Here is a 19149-nt window from a genome sequence, read left to right on the forward strand (position 1 = left end):
CAACATGGATGATTTTGTCCAGCACAATCTAAAGCCTCTTCTTTTGTGGGACCCTCAAAGATTTGCTGTCACATAACGTCTCTATATAACATCATCTCCATTCCCCCCTTAAGTCCACCTTCCCCTCTCTAAACTTCTCTTTTCTTCTTTCTTGATTTTCAAGCCCCTTATGCTCCCTATTTCACATTGCAATTAAGAACCTTTCTATTTTTCTTCTTGTTTTCTTTTCTTTTTTTGTTTCTAGGTTTAAGGAAATCTAATAGCTCAAAGGGTTTAGTACATTGACCTGTTCTTTCTCTTGGAAAGAATATGAAGGAGAGTGGTAGAAAACAAGGTGCAATGTCGCCATGTGCAGCATGCAAGCTTCTTCGAAGAAGATGCTCCCGGGATTGTGTATTTGCTCCTTATTTTCCTGCAGATGAACCCCAGAAGTTTGGTAGTGTGCACAAGGTTTTTGGGGCTAGCAATGTGAACAAAATGTTACAGGTACAAATTCTTGTGCACCTCTCCTATCCCTATCATCACATCCACGCATGAGATTTCTGTCATTTTCATGAAAATACGGTAGTAGAATACTTTTCTATGACCAATTCAACTTTTGCTTAAAGTACATTGAATGTTATTATACAAGCTGTGTATTTGACAATTATATCCATGGGTTTAAAATCATAATTACGCCTGCATTATTCTCATTTATCCGTAATTTGCTTTAACCACAACCACAGCTGCAATTTAAAATGATGAATATATCTATTAGAGAATCATAATATTTCAAAGAAAGGGTTCGAAAGGAAAAACCAAGGACGCTGCTCATTTCATCTCAAATAGTATATTGAACCTGCATCAGAGCTCTAGAGTCGTGATTTATCTGTGTCTTGTCGATATTCATACTAAAGTGAAATAATAACAGCATACAAAAGATTGTATATCTAACATGTCACTCTATGTGAGTATTTGAGTTTAACGTATGGATAATGTATAAACTCGTCCTCCAACTTCAATACGCCAAAAAAAAAAAAAAGCTTTTATTTATGGGTGTTTAGAAACTTTTGAAAACTAGCTAGATATCGAAGTATAATAGGTTAAGTTTTTAAATATATGTTTTGTAATTACTTCAATTTTTTAAAAAAATATTTCGCATGAATAAAATATATCAAAATTAGTCTTTTGAGTTTACTTTTACATACCCCTTTTCTTTTTCATTTTTCCATTATTTATTCCTTCAATTAGACTTAGGGGAGAATGATTATTGGTTACTTGGGTAACATGTTATTGTAGAGAATATAATAGAGACATTCATTTATCCAATTGCTAATAAAAATACTATGTTTCTTATATTTAACTTAGTCTAAAAATAGATTAGTTAAAAACTAGTTTAAAATCATCACTTTTTTTTTTACAAAACTCGGTTAAATAAAAATTATTTACCAGATAACATGAATTTACAAGACTAGTTAATCTTGAACGATTTTACACTAGTTTTGAAAGTTATGCAACCGCCTCTTAGAAGAGAGAGAAACAAGACACAAACTTTAAGGTCACGAACCAGTTATATCAAAAGCTTTAGTTATTAATTACGTGAATTAAAACGAGTGCATGTAATTTCTTAATTAGAAAACTGAAAATTGCAGGCTATGGGGCCTGAGTAATCTTATTATGACTGCTATTGTCAAGACTTTCATGGCGTATACTAATGCAACTTCTATGAAAATTGGTTAACCTCGCTGTATGTTTCTAGTTAATTCCTGAGTTGAAGAGGTTGTTACAAACATTTGATTTATTATGAGTTTGGATATATAGTTTAATTAAGCATTGATTTAATAAGTATTTTTTTAAATAATAACTTATATTATAAATTTACCTATTAAACTTACTAAAAAATAAGTTGAAAATAATTTATTTTAATAAACTATACTATAAAATTTATTAAAATAAATTACATATAAGGTATTTTTATAATATTTTCTAACAGAACCTTAGCACATCTTGAGTCTTAATTAGTTCCTTATTAATCAACCGTGAGCTATATATTATTCTAATTTTAAATTGGAAGTCGTTGTCGAAGAAAAGTGAAAAGGGTATCTTTCTTTTGTTTTTCCAATATTTACTTCCGTTATAGTGGTTAGTTACAGTTGGGGCAGGCCCTACTGTCTGCACTTTTAATTAACTGTACATAATTCCCATTCTTCTTTGTTAAAGTTAAGGGCTCAAGGTGCTAGTAATACACAAATGATTCCTTAGAGCACATAAAGAGAACCAAGGATCAAATTTGTATAAATTAGCTTTACTCCTTGAAGCCACACTGAGTGTGAAGAGGATAAAGTAAAACAAGATGTTAACCGCATCATTATACTGATGGTTATATGCATCCCAGTTTGTTCAACATCTCTCTTTATGACCACCGCTTGGCTTTTAGTCTTGGACTCCTTGCGCAATGATATTTCAGGGAAAAAGAAAGTTTTAGTATGCTCAACTTTTCCTTTTGTCTTTAAAATCAGGGTTACATTGATAGAGACACCTTAGTAATATGTCCAAAAGTGATGTTGATTCCCCAGATAAAGATGTTTCATCTTGTGAATAAATTATTGGTATTTTTAAAAATTTATTTTGTAAGCATGATACCTTGATGACATATTGGCTTCTTGTTCTGTTCTGGGCTAAGACATATATTATCATATTAATTAATACATGATAATTGATTAAAAACATAGACAACATGCCTTGTAGGTGTTAATTAATTAATATTAGAATCCCTTAAGCATGTCAAGAAGAATTAGTGTATCCTTAAATAACCTTGAATATTCATTTGCTTACCAACAAATCTTTTAAATTTATAAGCCAAAAGCTTAATTACCATATAATAATTGCAGTATATACAGCTGCCAAGAAAAACAATTGCAGGCATGCCTTTTCGGTCACCATATAATAGTTTCATGATTTCAGTGGCTTGTAGAGATGTATATGGTATTTTAAGTATTATAATTTTAATACTATTGTACATAATTCAATAGCCTCTACTCAACTATGTACATATAATCTTTTTTTTCTTTTCACCCTCCAAAATATATAACCAATTTCAGCGTGCACCTTATCGTCCCCTTTTTGACTAAGCATAGGATCAGTTTATATCCAAACAACCCTTTTGATTTACATCACAGCCCTCACTACAAATTCAAAAAGCCAGCCTATACATCTTGGTCAAAGATTCACTAGCGTATAGCCTCCTTTTGAAAAATCAGTTTTACTTTTTCCTGTTGATCTTTTTTATGAAGTGTTTTTTTAGTTCTAATTATGAGCATTTAAAACAGATATTTTTATTTTAAAAAGTATTTATTATACTAAAAGTATAAACTTGTAATAAAAACTTTTCTTCTAAATAAAATTTTATAATTTCAAAGAGTTTATATATGTATTAACATTTTTTTACCCTTTACTTATATATATATATATATATGGAAGAGTTATTACTATTATTTCATTTTATTGTGAATGATCAAACCTCACTATGAGCAAACAATCATAACTATATCCCAAAAGTCATTTAGACAGCAACTATGAGATATCTCATAATGTGACATTTAGCTTATATATTAATGTTCTAAGGGGTGATATTTTCAATTTTTACTAAAAATTGACAGGAATTACCAGAGCATCAAAGAAGTGATGCTGTTAGTTCTATGGTATATGAAGCCAATGCTAGGGTGAGGGACCCAGTGTATGGATGTGTGGGAGCCATATCTTCTCTTCAACAACAAGTTGATGTGCTTCAAACACAATTAGCACTGGCACAAGCAGAAGTTGTGCACATGAGAATGCGCCAATTGTCAACACCATCAGATCAACAACCACCATCAATGCCTCCTGAAGCCTCCAATTCATCATCAGAACACTTATATCAATCAAGCAGGCTCTTGTCTTCACAAACCAAGTCCCTTTTTGGCATGGACATGGTCGTTGATCAGGCCAACATGGGCCAATCCTTGTGGTTATACTAGCTTAGCATATGGAGTGCATATATATTATTGGCATGCATGCATGCCCTCACTTTATTTATTTTCTTATGATTATTACTATCATGGGCTTGCTTTATTGTCTGCCTCATTAGTACCTTTTGTGCTTTGTATCTCACTTTTTTCACCTTAGCCTACTCTCAGGACTGAAAGGACATCTATCTCTCTACATTACCAAGAGATGATGATGATGATTAGTTAGCCTTAATGTAAATGTCTAAACTTGTAATTATGAGTAATCATATCATTTGTATTACGTTGACTATACTTTTTCTGCCTCTTCAATTTCTTTCTGATCCGTATGTGCTAATCTAAATCATTTTGGTATATGTTATTATGTGTTGCTGGGTGAGGAAAGGTAAGAACAAGAAAAACGCTTGGTAAAAATAAGCCTGACCGCAGTGACAGTAATTGATGTATGATCGATGAATTATCATTGGGAATTTATAGTAAACTACTTCTCTTTTTTATCTTCCTTCCATCCTTCATTTTTCTCACCTTTTAATTAGGCTAAACAATATTGTATTCCCCTTTAGCAATTACTACGTTAAGACCCAATTATCTATCTTTCATAAGATACGTATTTATATAATCCAAATTTATTTAGTTTCACTCGGCATATAAAAATAACATCTCCCCCTCTCACCCTCACGCTAATAGCGATATCATTCAATACTTTATTATGTGTTTAACATTGACAAGAAATACCATGTGAAGAATGATGTATATGTATACAATTGTCCAATTTTTTACTTTTCATATTTTAGTAAAGTCCCTTGTATAGCAAGTTATTTTTATCAATCTTTTGCAGAAATTACTTTAAAATTTTTATTTGACTACCAATGTGTAAAGTATTAGAGTTTAAATTACATTTTTAATGAAATCTTATAAAAATAATTTCGAAGAAAATATTTTAAATATAAATAGATAGATAGTTATTGCAATGAAGATCACGACAGAAGAGTGAACAATTTCTTTTTTAAAATAAAAACAAAGCTCATCACAAATATTTATTTAATTAAAATATTAGAAAATCAATTTATTATTTTGATTTAAAAGTTGATTATGAATAAGAAACATATTAACCCACTAAGCTAATGTTCATTTTAAAATAATTATTTTAAATTAATTATGTAAATTTTGTCATAACTTCAAAAGGTATATTATCTTACTCTTCAAAAAGTATAATGAATACATAAAAAAAAAAGATTTCAAAAAATTATTTTGGCTTATAAAAATTAATTAAAGAGGTAGAATTTACAAACTATCACAATTTAATTATCTTTAAATACAAGAAAAATTTTATCTCAATTAATTATTTTATTTAAAACATAAAATTACCTTTTAGAAAAACAGATAATCCTGTTTTAGTATTTCGTCATAATGTAGGTGTTTTAAGACTAAATTTAGACTTAACGAAATATATATCATGTCTATTATTTTATATTTTTTTAAAAAATCTTTTTAATCCTTATTGTTAATTAATGATAATTTAAAAATAATTAATGCAATTAAATAAATATGTCAAAATAAAAGAAACATTTGAAAACAAATTAAAAGTCACATAATTGACCCATGTAAGCATATAACTTTGGAAGAATAACATAACGAAGGGAGGTATGAACCAAAGTTGTAGAATATCATTACTGAAAAGGGTACCATGTAAAGGAAAAAGAAAATAATTTAGAAAAATTGTACCCAACGTGAGTATATATAGGTGTGCTTTTGTATCTAACAAAATTAGGTTATTGTTTAATAGTTTGATGTAAAAGACGTAAATATCCTCTGAACAGTATTTAACATTGATGAACACAAATCAACGTGAGTCATTGATTCTCTCTCTCTCCTTTCTCATAACCACCTAATCCCCTATTTCCTCTCCTCTCCCTCTTTCTGCACACACTCACAGAAATATGGTATTGATGACCTGTTAGGAAAATAAAGCATTCTAGCTTCTCAACTACTTCAGACGTCTCAAAATGAGAAAGTAAGTGTTACAAACGCTTTTGGCGCCAATGATAGTAGGAGAATTGGCTTAAATGTTGTGGCTTAGGTTGATTGTTTCCTCGTTCACACTAACCCTAATGTCATCTTCTCAAGTAAATTCTCCAAAAAAATAACCAACAAATTTTAGGTCAGAATTTAGTATGTTTTATGAAGTATTGGATGAAAGTATTGGATGAAAATTAATATTTTTTAATAAAAGATACGTGTTTTTGTTGATACTTTTTAAATTATTATTTTATTTAAAGTTAATTAAAGTTATATTTAAATATAAAAATATATTTTTAAAATAAAATTTATCAAATTAAAATAAAAAATTTAAATTTGTAAATATTTATTAATTTTTGTTAAGTTCACAAGTTATTTTTCTACACCAATAATTTTTTTTATTTTAAAAATCATATGTTTACAATTTTATGATAATGATATTGTATTTATTTTTTTAATAATATCAAATTTTATTAAATAAATCATTTTGAATATTTTAATAATATTTAATTTAATAAATTTAGTCAACATTATGTTATGTTGTAAGCTTGGGACTTTCAAAATGTTTATTTAAAATGTTCCTAAACAATTTTATAACAATAAATAATAATAATAATAATATAAAAATGTTAACATGTAAAAAAATTTATGGTTAATACTCAAATAATATTATGAAATAATATATTATAAAATTATATAAATAAAAAATGTTACTATAATTTAATAGTTATTAATAATATAAATAAAAAATAGATAAATATATAATTTAATTTGATAATAAATTATTATATTTTATTTAATATTATGTAATAATAATAATTCATTTTAAATATTTAATATTATATAAATTAATTATTCTTTATCTATTTTTTAAGTATTTTATTTGTCTATAAGTATATAATAAAAAATTATTATATAAAATAAATATTTTTAATATATTATAGTAATTTTTTAAAGATGATTGGAATATAGATTAAGTCTAACTCAATTTATGTAAACTTTTTAGCCTGATAAATTTTCACATTGGTAAACGAGAATATAGATCAACTAAATTGTTTCAATTTAATATATGTAGTCTCAAATTTAAGTATTAGTAAAGACAATTTTATTCGACTTGAACAAAATTTTCTCTAAACAATAATTTTAGTACCTAGGTTCAGACAAAATGAATAATATAATAATATTATTCACTGATTTTAACTCTTTTTGAATAATGTGTAAACATTATCGGATAAAAGTGGAGAACAAAGTTATTCTAATGATAATTTAATTTAAATTCTTTTTATCATGTATAGTTGAAGACCATATTTTTACTATATAATGTGAAATTGCTGGTGTTCAATCTTTATTTTAATTTGAATGGATTTATAAAAAATAATTTTAGTTTAGATATATTTTAAAGGTTTTAATAATTAATATCCTTAAAGTATTGATCAATATCCATGTGGTCTTGGTAGAGTATATACTAAATAGTACTTTTGATATTTTGACATCACCGAAAATTCTGAAACCACAATTGGTTGAATCGATTGTTCAAAGTAAAGACACCATGCAGCCTTATCATTACGCAGAATCAAATTTGTGAAAACTTGGAGATATTTTCATCATTGGACGTACGTATGTGAAAGCAACAAGGGCAAAACCAAGAACTCTGATCAACAAGTAGGGCAACATTAGCATGCCCTACATAATCATGATTAAGCTTTCCTTATTTACTAAGAATGAGTCAGAGTATACAATTCCTTCTGTGACAGATGATTATGTTTAGAAGTATCAGATGATTTGAGGCACTTTTACCTCTCAGATGAATATTTTGATTTGGTTAGTTTAGGTTTTTTTATTCAATTTTAGTACAAATATTCAGCTTATTTATTCAAAATTCCTGTTTTTCTTTTCTTTGATCCAAGATCAAAATTCCTGTTGCTCGGACTTATGTAGCTTTTGGATCAGAGGAACGTTGAGACACTTTAGATTGCTAATAGTTCAATCAAACTTCACTACCAAGTATTTACAAGTTATGACCAAACCAGGCTTGAAGTTTAAGGCATAATGGGCCTTTAAATCTTATGGACTTTGAACTTCCAGAAAATTTAACCAAAAGGAAACACATACCAGAAAATATTTGTAAGCAAGTTTTTGGAACGACAAAAAAGCACAAGGTTCAAGCCGGTCTAAACTTTGACCAAAAATTAAAATAAATGCAAATCTCGGTATTCGCAGTGAAAATTAACACTGATTTAAAAGGAATTGAATTGAAAAAGAAAATTAATTGTTCATTTTAATAAGTATTTTTTAATAATATATATTTTTTTTATAAAAATTATGATTTTAATTTTAATACATATATTTTTTGTACTATTAATTAAATAAAAATATTTATAAATATGAGTTTTAAAGCAATTATAATATTTAGTACCTCTTATACTCAATATTAATAGAATTTTTTTGTGCTTATTAAAAAAAATAGTCTATGAATGAATTATAATACTGTAAAATCTTTCTAAATTTTCATATTATTAATTAATTAGAATATAAAAAATTATAAATTTTAATTTATTATAAAATTTAATAATATTCACTCACGTGAGAACACATGTATAAATGATAATATAAAATTAGTTTATACTCATCTTAAAGATATGATGCAACTTCTTTTAATATTTTACTATGAAGATGAGTGTGAAATTTGACTTTTTTTTGTCAATTTTTATAAAATTTATTTATTCATAACACATGCTATTCATAATTTTTTTATAGAAAATTATTATGGAATATGATTATATATATATATATATATATATATATATATATATTCTATTTCGTTTAAAAAGTGTTATAAGAACTTTTTTCTATCGGTTATTGGTCAATCTAAGAAGGTTAAAACTCTTAACCAACTTTCTTAAACTACCAACAATGCAATATCTAACTAAATTGGATGCTTAATTTGAGGTTCATTGAGTCATAACTGCCGACACACTTAGTTTATTATATACACTCATCTTAGGGGATTAGAGTCAAAGAGTTACGCATTTAGTTCCCTTCTTTTAACTTTGTGTCTTATAAAAGTTTAATATGTTATTATACATGAAAAAATATTTAAAGAACTAAACTAAAAGATATTTTTTTTTTGCCAAAAGATGATTTTTTTCAAATATTTTTCATAATCATATTTATCTTTGATAAGTTATTTTTCTAGCTAATTCTTTTTTTTTTCTTCTTATCACATTAAACATCCTTTTAATTAGTTTCATGCATAATTATCCTAATTATAAATTCTGGTAAAAGGAGATAATTACATTTATATGCTCCCTATATTTTTTTAACATCTTATTTTTATTAAAAAAATTTGAAAAATAGGATGTCCATGTAACACATGAATCTATATAAGCTTAACAACACTTCAATTAATATATTTAAGTCCCATAACTCTTGTACCTTGGTTTCAGAAATTGTTAAAGATATAAAATTTTAAAAAATCTAAAGTTTATTTACTACCGTTCCATTAAATATTGTTGTTGCTTAATTTTTTGACAGAAGAGGTATACCTACAAAAGAGACACATTTACTTAAGTCATTAATGTTATGTATGGATGAAAAAAAATAGAGAAAAAAAATAAAAAGAGTAAGAAGTAGAATTAAAAAATGTTATTTGGATGAATTGAAATAAAATAAAAAATAAAAAATTATAATTATTTGAATTATTGTAAACAAAAATTTTATTAAAAAATAATAATAAATTTCAAAAAAAAAATATATATTTTTAGTAAAATTTTCTTGCTAATCTTTAACTTTTATATTATAAAATATTATTTTATAATTCTTTATATTGTTTTATCAAATATATTGGATAGATTTCGTTATTATTATTTTGATTTTTTTTATGAATGAATACAAAAAACATAGTATTCACATCTAAAATAGTTAGTGTGCTACATAGATATATCTATTTTATATAATCATTATTTTGAATCTTAAGGTGAAACTTGATAATATTTTTCTGGTCAGAAAAACTTACAAGAATCTTTTCAAGTCAATTATAGTCGCTTTATCGTCTCTTGCTTGACGAGTCCCATACTTTTGGTCCCATATAAATTGCCATGATTGCTAAATAAGATATGCTAGTCTGTACTATATAACCCATCAGTAGTGAACCATGAAGTTCAGTGCTCGAGATGAAAAAATGGGTTAAGTTTGTTTATAGGGTAAATAATTTTATTTTAAGTATACTAGTAAATTTTTATTTATAAAAAATTTAATTTTTTAATATAAATGTTTTAATTTGATTAATTCATTTAAGATGTAGTTATTTATTTCATATGATGTAATTTAGACAAATCCTGAAAACAGATATGATCACCGAAAGAACTTTCGAAATTGCTTACAAGAATGTCGTCCTCATATATTTTGGGTTTGGGTAATATTAAAAAAGAAAAAAATATTAGTCAACCAATTGTAAATATATTTTTTTTATCTCCTGCAAATCCAATGGGGCCTCAATGTATGGCACTCTGCCCTCTTGTAATTTCAGTGGGCCAAAATTGGAAGAATATGCTACGACATGCACTTGTCACCGACAAATCCTCCTTGATCATTTTGATTTCAATGCTGTGTATAGCCTCAGAAACACATAAGGGCAACAATTGAAAATGTTTTTAAATTCATCAACAGTTCTGCGCTCAATTACACTTCACTATTTTCTAGCCCTCCTTTGGCTTGAAGGGACAATGAACTTGGTGTTTCTTTAGTAGGAGGAGCCTACTTGTATCGCTTCAAGGGCCCCATGCTATATATTAGGCTAACATAAACAGCTTATAGAAGTAGGCATAAATCAAACAATTTTAGGAAAATAGCACTTATTCATTTTAATGAAGTTTTAAGTTACGGTTATAGTACATTATAGTTTTATAAAATATTTGTTCAACCATTATAAGGGAACACTGTTAGGTGTCCCTTTATAATTGACATGTATTTTTACAATGCATGCATATAAAAATGATAATATATATATATATGATGTGCATGTATCAAATTTTAATAGTTTAAATCATAAAATCATATAACTTTAGACAACTAAAAGCTTACTAATTCACTCTCTTTCACACTCTTAAACATAACATGATTATTTAGACTTCAAGTCTTGCTTACTTATTTAAAGTTAAATAATTTAATTATGCAAAATTAATTTACAACTTATATTTATGATTTTTTTGCTTATACATTTCCTTAGTTATTTGCTTCTAAGTCGTCAATGTATGATTTTTCTCCAAGAATTACAGTATGTTCATTGTTGTGTAATTTATTTTTAATTATATATGTTTTGGCTCTACATTCTTTTTGCTTTTTATGTCAAACTCTAACCCCAATATATGAATAGAAAGCCAAATCTTTTCCACATGTCACTGAGATGGAAATCCATTATAAATCATAATGCCAACGGGTCAACTTAGAGAGGAATGCAAATGTTTCAGTCACTACGCTGTATTAGTGCTTTCTTACGATTGTAAGAATGCTTGCTTGTGACCCCCATTTACTATTATTTTTATTTTTTATATAACATTCTTTTGTATTTGCTTCCCCTTTATCCAGACACTATATGAGTAGGAAAAAAGAGACCTCAAGTTACACTTGCATTCAATTTCCTTTGGTCATGTTCAAGTTAGACTTGTATAAACAGTCACATATATGACTTTTAGCACCGAATATAATGTTGACCATTTATTCATTTACTTTCCCTTCCTAGTTTGACTTTCTATACCATTTATGGGATGAACTTCAGTAAAAGCTTGATTTAATTCCATTCATTTTTATGAACAAACATGTTTGCATGCCACATGCGTGCACAAACACACATACAACCACGTTAACATGGGTCTTCATAAAGAACTAAACCCATGTTAGAAAATTTGAGGGCAAAACTACATATGTAACAACATGAGATATAGTAAAAATATATAGCCAAAATAATGGTGCAAGCATTGGTAAAGCAAAATTTTATACTACTAACTGGAAGATAAACACCAGAGCATCAATATCTAGAAGGAACAAGGATACTTTGTAGGTAGAATCTGAAAAGGACTATACTGTACACCACTTTCAATCACATAAAGTGTGTTCCTATAGCTTATAGTAATCAATGTATTTTGACTATGAAGCTTTTTGGTGCAGTAGAGGGCACGCCCCCACCAAGTTTAAATCAAAGAAGTTAAGGGGAAATACCTTTCATCAGTTTGAACTTTGAAGTGATGCATCAAGGAATCAACCATAGTATTCTAAACATCAGAGCTGCAAGAAAATTCTATTATATGATCACCAAACTATTAAGCATACTCCTTTAACCAATTGTTAATGACATATTTGTGATACTGTTTATATTGGCAGTGTATTAAAAACTGAAGCACAATTTAGAGCTATTAGTATTAGATACACTTCACAGTGATGTTCTGAGCTAGTATAGATTACATACTGTGAATATAGAATTTCTGTGCTAAATATTCAACTAAGGCGTGACTATTATTTGTATGTCTTAAAGTCTTGATTGAACATGATGACAGTGAGAGAGCAAAATAACTATGAAAATGACACCACTAACAAGTATATGAAGTTGATAGTTCATGGAAAAGCAATGTGGTACCAAGAAAAGAGCGCCCATCTAGAGGGGATTTGATGAACTTGACATTTCAACAAAGTAGGGGCCAGTACCCAATATATTTTGGAACAGTTTAGAGCTATGTGACCTACCTAAGCCACATAATTAATATGCAGATTTATGGTCTTGCACATTAGAAACAGATGAGAATTAAATTAGAGAACTTGTATTAACTATTAAGTTATTGGTAACAGTCCTTATCATGAAAGTGACAGAAGCTTATATGATTCATTTGTTTAGTGTCTAAATTATCATGTTATAACTATATATATGCGGAGTTACGGTGTAGAGTACAAGAACAGAATATAAAAATACGGAAAAATATCTTGAAATTCATTCATATTCTTGAATTTTAACAAAGATAAGAACCATTGTTTAGATGCTTGTTTGGTCAGATAAGGATATATGTTCTTGGTATGGCATCGTGCCCTTCAAAGGAATTGGAATTGAATTCGACAATCATTAGGCTTTGGAAGAAAACCCATTTCTCTTGTACATCCATTTTAACGCCAATAAAAGAAAAAGGTGCGCTGGAGTTTTCTAACCTATCCTCAACCACATTAACTGTAAAATAGAAGCTTATAACCTACCGTAAGCTAGGGATTTAAAGTCATAAACATAATTATTAAGGTCTATATATAAAATTGGAGCAAATTAGATGGTAATTATATAAGTTGATGTCAAACTTCCAATATTTTAAAAATGGAGAAAAGTAACTCAAACAGAATTAGAAGCACAAACAGCTTAATTCCTCATTTTGTTATTATTTTTTATGTTCAAAAGTCCTGGTGCTTTTATCTGTTTGGATTGGCATGGGGACGGAGGAATAAATTGATATACAAGTGAAAAACGTTGGGAAGTATTTTACACTTTTTTACTTTTGGGCTTTAATCATAAAAATGGCGAAGAACATTTTTAGGTTCCTTTCAAAAGGGGGAGGTCTTGCAAAAGAGTGTTGTTTTGAAAAAGATAAAGATTTAAAATATATATTATTCCTTTGTTAATGTCGGTAGCTGCCTATTATTTAGGATATATACTTGTTAAGTTTCTAGTGCAGAGTTTAAAACACATTCCCTTGTTAAGTTTCTAGGTTATATTGGTTGAACTATAAACTAATTATAGTTTAAATTCAAGCATTCTATTTACTTCAACAAACTAAGCCATAAACTAAATGTGTTATCGTTTTAATCTTTGATTTAATTTTCAAATTATTAACACAATTCTCTTTCTTCTTCCTCTTTCCCAAGTCCCTCAGTAATAAGGATTCTCTAGGCCCTAACCCGGCAGTGGTAGCACCGAGAAAGAGAGAAGGGAGGAGGGGAACCAAAAAGAATAGATAGCCTATTTATCTTTCTTTTATATCCGTTGGTCTTTGTCTTTAATTTTATCACATTATATTCCACAACTAAACAAAGAATAATTCCTCTTTTCATCTTTCCTATGCACAGGATTGGCATCCACAAATTAATACCCATTTCCACCCACCATGACCAAATCCAAAGGGGAAAATATCTATCCAAGAGCATAGTCTTTTTGGGTATTTAATACTATATATATATTCAATTAAGATAAATGAATTCACAATTAACATAAAATACATTCAATTTCAATGCATACCACATTCAATACCCAGATATCTATTTTGACTTTATTTCTCTCTTGACTATTTTGGCAAGATTTGTTTTAATATGTATAGCTCACTTTAATTCAATGAGAATTAATTAATAATAGTATAGTAAGTCTAGAAAAAACTATTTTTTAAAAAAATTGGTCGGCACTATTTTTAGTAGAGCATAAATAAGCAAATTAATTAGAAGTTCCTAAATATAATATAATAGTATAATAATATACAGAAAACTGATATATATATATATATATATATATATATATAACCGCCATATACTATTATACTATATTTAGTAATTGACTTTTAATTAGTTTGCTTATTTATGCTCCAATAGTTTCTAATAATTTAATTTAATACACAAATTGATTAGAGCAACATCCAGAAAAAAAATATATATATTATCTACAAGAATCGGTGGCTTTCTCAACCTATCATAAGGGAATCGATGGTTCTACTATAAATAAATAAATATTATAGTAAATTGCAGGAACTTATATATACACTAGCTATTTTAATTAGACGAGTTTAAATTCTTTCTCAAATTTATATAAATGCTAAATGTACAAAAGATAATTTTAAAAATTGACACTGGAGTAGTACACTCCTCATCTTTAAAAATATTATCATAGACAACAGGATCACATAATTATGCAGAAAAAGGCTTTGCTCATTGTCTTTCACATAATTCTTTTTAACCTCTAACGGGGAGGTTAGTCGTCTAGGTTGAAAATTCAGATTTAGGGTCAATTTATACTAACTTCTCAATAATTTTTTATACCAAAAAAATTAAAAATATATAAACATTCATCTTTTTTATAAATTCAAATCAACTTATACTCTATTACTTTTTTAGAAACATTTTTACTAAACCTTTTTAAAATATAAGATGCACAAGTTAATCTTAAATTATAAAAAATTATTCATTTTATATCTTTATTTCTTCATAAATATTTATTTAAATTTTTTCCCAAAATAGACCTTCGCAAACACTGAATAATACATGGCACTTTCAAAAGTTCACTATTCTATGTAACTTCAAAACGTATAGACCCCAATTTATATCCATCCCAAGATGAGATCTCCTAGAATTTCAGATCAGTGGCTTTCAGTAATCATCACAAAGACTGAATTACATCAATGGCGAGAATGGATGAGTCCAAACAGTATGAGAGATAGTGACTAATAGCTAGTTTATTGGAATATTTCTGTCATCTCAAACACAAAGTCCCTTCCTTGGAATATTATATCTTTCAATCAACCCAAGTATCCAGTCAAACTAGGCCCATCAAATTCCTTAACAAAGATGCCTATAAAATTAACATCAAACAATCTACATCTCCTGGTTACACCGCCATGCAATTAGAGTTTACATCTACGTGCTTAATTATCAAACAAAAACAAATTAGCATACAATTGGAAAATAACTATTGTAGACTCTCTCTTCCTATTCACCCTCCACTAGTTGAAACCATGTTAAGAAAGCCCACACAGCTTGAACAAGAGCTTGTCATGTGGAGCCGTTGATGCTAATAAATTATGTTACATATCTTCTGGTGAAGAATGGGATAAATACACTAGACTTGCCATGGCCTCTTGAAGCCAATCCTCCTCATCATTCTTTAACTGCATGCATAAAGGATTACCCATTCAGAAATTAATTTGAAAGTGTGACTAATATTTTTTTTTATTTTTTATTTTTGCATTTAAGCGCATGAAAAATTGATTTTAGACAGCTATCAATTTGATTGCAAGAAAGGAAATATTAGAACAAAATTATAAATCCTCTCTTACAATTAACATCTTATTATTCATCCAACTTATTAAATGAAGAAAGTGTTGTACTTTTTTTTATACCCTTAACATATTAAATATTTCCTTTATATAAAGCATTTAAAGGAATTAACACAAGAAATTAGATAACATTACTCATTAAAAAAAATGTTTATTAGTTTACGGTTAAAAAAGTTTAGAGCATTATCGACAATTCGATAGCTTGACCTTTCGTTGTCAGATATAGATTCTTCTTTCTTCATATTCACATTAACAGTACATATACAATGAAAATTACCTGGAACTGGATTGAATCGCCACCATAAAAGTCTTCTTTGTGGTGACGATGATTCTCATGCTTCTTTGTTGCTATGTCTTCCTCACATAGCTCATTGTTTCTTGCAAACCTTCCCCTAACTCTGACTCGCCGATCAGCTAAGGTTTTTCGACATGCATACTGTAGAAATAGGCCAATGATAAATATGTGAATTCCTAATTCCAATTAATTTATAAAAGAAGATAAAAGAGTCATGCATAAGTGCGTGTGAGAAAGAGAATATAAGAAAACCTTGATGGTTTTGTTGAAGTTTCTTTGATTTCTTTTCTTCAAATATCGGAGAATTCTTTCTTTCCTTTCTTCTTCTGAGTACCTTCCTACCTTTATGTTAGGCTCTTCGACTGCTGGCATTTGATTACCCTGAATTCCCTGCCATAAATTTAAAACACCATTTAATAAAACTAAACTAAATGTTTATCTATAATATTATATTCATGACCAAAACTTTCCTTTATATGTGATGAAAATAAAGAACTTATGAAATATTCTGTTAAACAAAAAGAAGTATTGAAAATCGTTTTCAAGAGGGGAGGAAGCTAGAGAGGTGATCATGATCACTCCTTGGAATGAAAATTTTGATGTTCCACTTTGAAATTAGAAGTCATGTATACGTCTCATTGTACTACTCCCTTCCAAAGGAGAATACATACATGAAAATTCAAAAGTAAAATAAAATTATACATATTAAAATGAAAAAACAAAACTAAAATTATCAATTCAGTGCATAACACCTTGCCATGCACTAACCTTTCAATAAAACACAACATGGAGAATTCAAGGATAGTTATTTATGCATACCCAATTTTCTCTCGCAGTATTAGGATAAGCAGGTGGCTTAATATCCTCCACAAACCCACAACATTCTTCCCCAAACTCACCAATATGTGGTTGGTATCTGCTGTTGAAATTCTGAAACCCTCCGTAGAAGCCCATTTTACAGTCGGAAATGGCCAAGTCAGAAATGCCCCCAAGTTGCTCAGAAAAGTTTGGCATCCAATTACCACAAGTCACGGTGTCACAATCAAGTGACACAATATGATCAAGTGCCCCATTATTAATGTGATCAAGCACAGGAATCAAGCTATCTTGACCACCCCACGTGGTGTTGTCCATGACTGAGATGTTGCTATTGAGTGGTGTAGGGAACTCTGAAAGATCATGAGAAGTGAATGTGTAGTTTGAATAGAATTGTGGGATGGAAGCCATGGAAGAGGGAGAGAGGGGCATGGAAAAGGCAATGACCGCGGATGTTGACGAGAGCGTGTGTTTGTGTTGTGTGATTTTGTGTTTCGTGTGTTCTGGTTGAACTTTTTTTCTTTTGTGGCTTGAAATATATAGGCTATTGTGATAGTGCAAAAGAGTGGGTTGAGGCAAGTTGTCAAGGCAAGTGGCAAAGACTAAACTAGGTAATTAGGCAGCTAGGAATATGGGTTTCAAACAAACTAATTAAACTGTGTCTACTTTCTTATCTTCTCTCTTTACTGTTGTGTGAAGCTGTAAACGCGTAATTAAACATATTTTGTTCGCATTAACAACAAAATGGCTTTCATTTTTATCGAAAAAATAAATTAAATAATTGATGGGAAAGTAAAATTGCATTGGTGGTCATTACTAACAAAATATATAACATTACCCAAAAAGTTGTATTGGTAATAATTTAAAGTGGTTGTGATACTCTCACGAAAATTTTACAAAACGCCCTGGTTTAAGAGTATTTTCGATTAGTGCTTATACATTTTTTAATTCCTCTTCAAATGATTTAAAAACGTTTATGGCACGTCAAATCATTACATAGATGAAATTAATGGGTTCTTTTTGAATTATTATATGTTTTCCTTATTGGCTGCTTAATTTGAAGAACTGGTGACACATTAATTTGCCAACATCTGTTGAGTTAACATTGAATGTTATGTACAGTTACATAATTTATTTTATTAAAGATGTGTACGTACTTAAAAGGGAAATGTTCAATGTATTCCCATGTTTAGGGATCATGTCACATTGGTTCTCAAATTTCAGAAACGTGTTATGAGATCTCTAAAATCTCAGTAAACCTTTTAGTACGTACTTTTCCTCTTTTGTTTCATTTTCAATCAAATTCTATTAAAAGTTGTAACGCTAAAATCACATTTTAAAATTTTGTGGGACTTAAGTTCACTTTATTGGGTATTAGGAGTTAAATTAGGATAAGGATCCCCTCCAATATCATTATTATTGGAGATAATTTTCACTAATGTTTAGAATTATCGCTTATAATGAAATTTTCACTCCAAAAAATTCAGATCCGCTAAATTAAATTTCTTTTCTGAACAAGTTTAACATTATTCTTCTATCATATCATTGTCCGCTTTCATACTTCTCTCTTTTATTCCTATTTGTTTCTTGTGTTGTAAGAAATTTTGTATAAATTTAAATTAGAAATATTCTTTAAATTAAAAAATCAATAACTAAACATAAATTTGTATTTTAATAAGATAAGTAAAAAATATTGCTTATATTGTTAATTGATTGATTAAGGTTATTTAAAAATTCTAATCAAAATATTATTCTATATTAAAATATTTATTATAACCCACTAATGTTCCACTTGTTAGTTATAGGTCTTTTTTTATCTCCAGCAAAAGAAGATGGTTTAACTCTTTGTATATGCGGAAACACGTCTAAGTCCAGTTATAGATAAAGATATCATATTTTGAGTTTTATAGTCAAAAGTAAAGGCTAAAAGTAAATGATTCTCATTTAAATAAAGTGTTGATTACTGGCTTAA

The 19149-nt window shown here is 28.3% G+C and overlaps 2 protein-coding genes across 3 annotated transcripts; one reads left to right on the forward strand and one right to left on the reverse strand.

Moving 5' to 3' along the window:
- The first annotated feature begins 139 nt into the window (after positions 1–139).
- On the forward strand, positions 140–4133 carry LOC113855224 (LOB domain-containing protein 4-like). Of its 2 annotated transcripts, XM_027486772.1 has the most exons (3): positions 140–486; positions 3639–3823; positions 3905–4133. In XM_027486772.1, the coding sequence occupies exons 1-3, from the start codon at positions 310–312 to the stop codon at positions 3993–3995; spliced, it is 453 nt and encodes a 150-aa protein (XP_027342573.1). In that variant the 5' UTR covers positions 140–309; the 3' UTR covers positions 3996–4133. The 2 variants fall into 2 exon arrangements, with proteins under 2 accessions (XP_027342573.1, XP_027342572.1); XM_027486771.1 differs by having other exon boundaries at positions 3639–4133.
- An 11659-nt stretch (positions 4134–15792) lies between these two features.
- LOC113855552 lies at positions 15793–17588 on the reverse strand. Its single transcript, XM_027487191.1, has 4 exons — positions 17181–17588; positions 16614–16751; positions 16344–16502; positions 15793–15898 (listed from the first exon to the last, which is right to left on the reverse strand). The coding sequence occupies exons 1-4, from the start codon at positions 17586–17588 to the stop codon at positions 15815–15817; spliced, it is 789 nt and encodes a 262-aa protein (XP_027342992.1). The 3' UTR covers positions 15793–15814.
- Positions 17589–19149: the final 1561 nt, after the last annotated feature.

The sequence above is a fragment of the Abrus precatorius genome, unplaced genomic scaffold (assembly GCF_003935025.1).
Source record: "Abrus precatorius isolate BTA unplaced genomic scaffold, Abrus_2018 Scaffold11, whole genome shotgun sequence".
NCBI lineage: Eukaryota > Viridiplantae > Streptophyta > Magnoliopsida > Fabales > Fabaceae > Abrus > Abrus precatorius.

Coding starts and splice junctions, on each gene's coding strand:
- LOC113855224 (XM_027486771.1), top strand. CDS start 310: ATGAAGGAGAGTGGTAGAAAACAAGGTGCAATGTCGCCATGTGCAGCA. Junction 487..3,638: donor ATGTGAACAAAATGTTACAG/GTACAAATTCTT, acceptor AAAAATTGACAG/GAATTACCAGAGCATCAAAG.
- LOC113855552 (XM_027487191.1), bottom strand. CDS start 17,588: ATGGCTTCCATCCCACAATTCTATTCAAACTACACATTCACTTCTCAT. Junction 16,752..17,180: donor ATACTGCGAGAGAAAATTGG/GTATGCATAAAT, acceptor AATTTATGGCAG/GGAATTCAGGGTAATCAAAT. Junction 16,503..16,613: donor ACTTCAACAAAACCATCAAG/GTTTTCTTATAT, acceptor CTATTTCTACAG/TATGCATGTCGAAAAACCTT.